Genomic DNA, 4,858 nt, shown 5'->3' with positions numbered 1-4,858 from the left:
AGGTCAATCATGACAAAGTATGATTAGCATCTACGGTAACTATGGTAAGAGAAATTTTACCATCTAGAATATTAATTTAAAATGTCTACAGGTTTTATGACACTTGAGATTCAAGAATAACAACTAAAATAAGATACCACCTTTCTTCACTGGGGTCCTATACCTTTCAATTCGTAAAAGCTGTTATCATTTGAGACGACAATGATCAATTACTTACTACCTGATGATATAAAAAGGCAAGGAATGGGTGGAGAAAATCAGATTGATTACAAACAAGTTATACAAAACGGAATACAAATAAATTATCAACGGAATATGAGATTATGTACATCAAATAAGTCCTGCATAAAAATCAAAAAATCGAGATTGTATTATTTTCTTCAAATGTTAACATCTGGAAACAAATATTTCATACTAGAGGGTATGAAGCCGCACTGGCAACACCACACATATTATGAGAACCCTTTGAGATTTTAATATAACCTTTTTCACCCCACTCTTCACCCCAACTATTCTTTATAAGCCAATATGACCGACCATTTTCTTCTCCATAACCCACCACCAGAACCCCATGATCAAGGGCATCTAACGTGCCCTCACAATCAGTATCTGAATAGATGCCTAAGCAATAAAGAAGGTAAAAATAGTAACATAAACACATTTTTGCATAAAACATAAAATCCTACGCAACCTCAAAAATAAGGATTTTCAGTTATTGCTTGACTGCTCTGATATGATCTTGACTGACAGTGGAAATGGGAAGCGCAAATGTAATATTAGCCTCGACTGAAATTAATACTAGTAGATCAATTTAAATTGTCATGTATATAACTGTTTCGAATAACAAAACAAAATGAGATATTGAAAGTTAGGTACTCCTAATGAAGTTTGAATGGTTAGAAACCGTAGCAGCACTGTAGATATTAGAAACATATGATTAAGATGTAGTTATGAGCTAGGCTTATCACCACAGTCAGTTTTGTCATCAACTAACAGCAGTTATAATGCGAAAAGGTTACGGTTAAGTATTAAAAATTAAAGTGGAATTGTGAGTTAGGTTTACAAATGAGGGTCAGGGTTTTAAACACAAACTGACATCAGCTACAATCCAATACCTTACCACCTTTATGTTTAAAAACTTGAGAAACTTAGGGTTAAGATTTAGAGTGAGAGTAAGAAAAAGGAGTAAACATCCAGCTTCACTAAGCACTCTTGAATACGCAATGAGACACATCAAATACTTTAACATACAACCTGACTTAGGTACAGGTGTTTTGTAACTTAGCGTGAAGACCATAGAGGACACGCTTTTCGATTGTCCTCAAGAACCCCAAGAACCAAATATTGCCAACATTCGCCTGATCACTGCACCATAAATTTCGTACAAAGTGTTTGGGATGCTATCCTAGTTCTGATCGGTTAGCTCAGTATATTAGACTTTTACAGACAATTTGGTCAGATAAATGTTGTACATAACTAACGAGCGTATAAACTACGCATGAACATTAATGCTTACATAGGAATTCTCATTCCTCGCCATTACTTTGTCTCTATTACTTAACGACTAAAACTGAGGGTGATTCAAAATGCAAGTAAAATATAGATATCCAGCTGCATATTGTAAGAAAATCTTTTAAGAACTTGTCATCGGATGGAACGAATAATAATCGTTATACATGAAACCACCCACCTGATTTGTACATAGAAAAACTGGGAAGACCAGCATTAATGGCAACTGAAACAGGACCTTTTGTCGCCACAGCATCCATTAATGCACGCTCGTCACCTTCGTGAATGTTTACATAGCCTGTAACCTGAGCTAAAATGTTTGAAGCATTGAATAAACATCTATTATTTTCCGTTCCATCACCAGATACATATGGATAGGAAATCTCAGAATCAATGCCTTCATTGTCGCGAACATATTCAAACGCCGAATTCATTAGACCACCAGAACAACCATTATTTCCATAACTCTTGCTACAATCAACCAATTGCTGCTCGGACAAATTAACTAGACGGTTAGTTTTACGATAGTGTTGACCTTCTATAGCTCCCGTTGTAGAGAATGCCCAACATGAACCACATTGGCCTTGATTTTTTACATCGGTTACTGCTCCTTCTCTTCGCCAATCAACCTTGCTCGGGAGTTTAGTATGTTCTGACCTAATAAACGTCGACCCTTTATGTCTGATAGCACCACTAGTGACTTTATATCCACGCAACTTTTTAAGTTCATAGTCAGTCTGCAAGTGTAAATGATGCAAAACTGGCTTACTTTATCAGTAAATTCATTGACACCCATTTTGTATGTCACCTTGCCTTCTTGAAAGGCATGGTTGTGCTCCATCATCTTGACGAAATTAGCCGAGAATATAAAGAATCGCCTTGTTTCCTCATGAATACCATTATAAGCTCGCTTGAATTGAATTTTGAAAAATTTCCAAGCTGCAATAATGTCGTCAAGCAGCTCAACATTTACAGAGCCAGGCACGCCCTCTTTAACCTGTTGCTCAAAAAGTCTACCCAGAGATAATGAAGGCTCGAGATTTGACCACTTTCTGAAACCAGAATCACCAACAACGACTACAAAAAAAGCAGTCAAACATAGGAAACACTTCATGACTAAATGAGCCGACCGACGCTTCCTTTGAAATATAGGTCACAGACTAAAGCAAGGTTACAACACGGTGATTGATACAAACAAAATTTGATATGTGATTTGTCATCGCTTTTAGTAAATTCTACCCAAACTTCTTCAACCGCTGAGTTATTTTCAAACTTTCGATGTCATAGAAACATTACTGTTTGATAATCAAACGGTTGTGGACGGAATAGAAGAGGCTTTCGTCTAACGAGCTTCCGTGTCTAATAGCAGTGGATCACCAATACCTCCAGGCAGGAACCTAGGTATATTACCTATAATAGGAAAAAAAGAAATTGGTAAATCATATTACGATGTTACCCCTGGTCTTTAAAAATAGGTCAAATTTCCTCTTAAAGTACTCCTGAGAAGTCTATTAGACTGTCCCAACCGGCAGTGAATGACAACGTTTAACTACTCTTGAAGAGTAGAAGGTATGCCCATAATCCATTCTGCTGTGTTGTCTCTCCAGCTTCTAGGTGTTACCCCTTAGATTTGTGTTGGAGCTGAACATAAGCAGATGTTCAGAAGTGTTAAGGATACTTTAAGCCTTAAGAAGGTCATCTTTGAGACGCCTTTACTGTAACGGGTAAATTTTAAGTGGTTAGATGCGCTCTTCATAGGGTTTGAATTCGAGTCCTCTAACTGATTTCGTGGCTCGCCGTTTGATACGCTCCAGAGTGCCCTTATCCTTTTGCAGAGAGGGAGGAAATACTATAATTCCTTACTCGGAATGGGGACCAATGAAACTGTTGAAGAATATGTGGAAAGTTCCACCGAAACGCGCGTCCTGGATTCCACTGCTAGCCACAATCAATCTTTGTTTATAGTGTTTGTGAATTAAGGCTATATCGAGACAATACGCACAGTATGCACATATGCCAATAAGAGACTGATCGATTGCAGTTCTCAACATCAGTGCGAAGATTCGACCAAACAATACCAGGTGAATTTAAACTTCACCCAATTGCACAAGCAAGTGGCTATCAGGACTCAGTAGCTGAGTGGATAACACGATGGCGTTTGAAGCGAGGGTACTGGGTTGGAGTCCCAGAGTGAACATCAACTCTGAGATGCAGACACATCCAGCTGACGAGTACGAAATAGGACGAAACGTGCGTCCTGTATTCCACTGCTAGCCACTATCCATCTTTGCTCATTATATCCATGATTAGCTTCATTCCTAACAGGACGTGAACAAATGGGATAGTAAATGGCTCTCTCTCGTCACCAAGACCAATAACTAGTGGAGTCATCCAGGGGCGTGTTTTAGGTCCACTCTTTTTTTTATGCATATAAACGATGTATGTGACACCATAAAATTTGGGAGACCATGATTATACTCTGATTATCTCAAAATAGTATACAACTTTAGGCCTGAAGCTTGAAGTGAAAGTGTATCTCAGATTCAAAGTGACCTCAATAACCTATCTGAAGCGAAGAATGGCGATTACCATCTAACCACAACAAGTGTAAGATCGTGCATTTTGGAAAACATCCCTGTGAACGTTACTACAATTAAAGTACAGTTCATACACTCGAATTAGTGCACGATATAGATATTACACAAGATGCCTGAAATTCTAAGAACATGCCTCCTCTATTATTTCTTAATCTAGACAGCTAAGTGGTTTAATAAAAGATTTCTTCACAACAGGGGTAAGCTTACCCTTTACAAAATATTTATGAGACCCTCTTTTGAATATCGCTCTTTTACTTTCTCAAACATGAATGTCACAGACAAGATAAAGGTAGGTGTCCGAAGACACTTCATACACCGACTGCTAGAACGTGACTCCACTCCTGACTACACAGATAGATGTAAGCACATCTCCTTAGAACCTTTATGGCACTATCGGCCAAGCAATATGTGGACTCTCATTTCTAACATCCTGTCCATCCATTACCAAGTCTACAGACTCAAAAACGAAACATATAAACGGTTTACTGTGAAACATCGAAAACCAATGGGTTGTAAATTTTTACCGTGCGGTATAGTTTATTATGTAATTGGTTGCCAATACCTATCCGTAACTGTGACACTATCACCGGGGTCCAAACACTAATAAACCTGTTACTTGACTCTTAAGAGCTTCATAAACTCTTCCTTGCATTTCCAGCCACCAATTAAGCACTTTATTATGGACTGCCTAATATCTAGACTGATCATGCATACACCAGACCTCCATTTTCATCAATATGAATATAACCAAA

At 38.0% G+C, this 4,858-nt stretch overlaps 1 protein-coding gene across 1 annotated transcript; it reads right to left on the bottom strand.

Moving 5' to 3' along the window:
• Positions 1–409: 409 nt before the first annotated feature.
• Smp_210500 (subfamily C1A unassigned peptidase (C01 family)) lies at positions 410–2,623 on the bottom strand (the record flags this gene model as incomplete). Its single annotated transcript, XM_018789625.1, has 3 exons — positions 410–621; positions 1,691–2,246; positions 2,279–2,623. The coding sequence occupies 3 exons, from the start codon at positions 2,621–2,623 to the stop codon at positions 410–412; spliced, it is 1,113 nt and encodes a 370-aa protein (XP_018655049.1).
• Between the last annotated feature and the right edge of the window lie 2,235 nt (positions 2,624–4,858).

The sequence above is a fragment of the Schistosoma mansoni genome, chromosome W (genome assembly GCF_000237925.1).
Source record: "Schistosoma mansoni strain Puerto Rico chromosome W, complete genome".
NCBI classification, from domain to species: Eukaryota; Metazoa; Platyhelminthes; class Trematoda; order Strigeidida; family Schistosomatidae; genus Schistosoma; species Schistosoma mansoni.
This window is presented reverse-complemented; position numbering and strand designations above follow the sequence as displayed.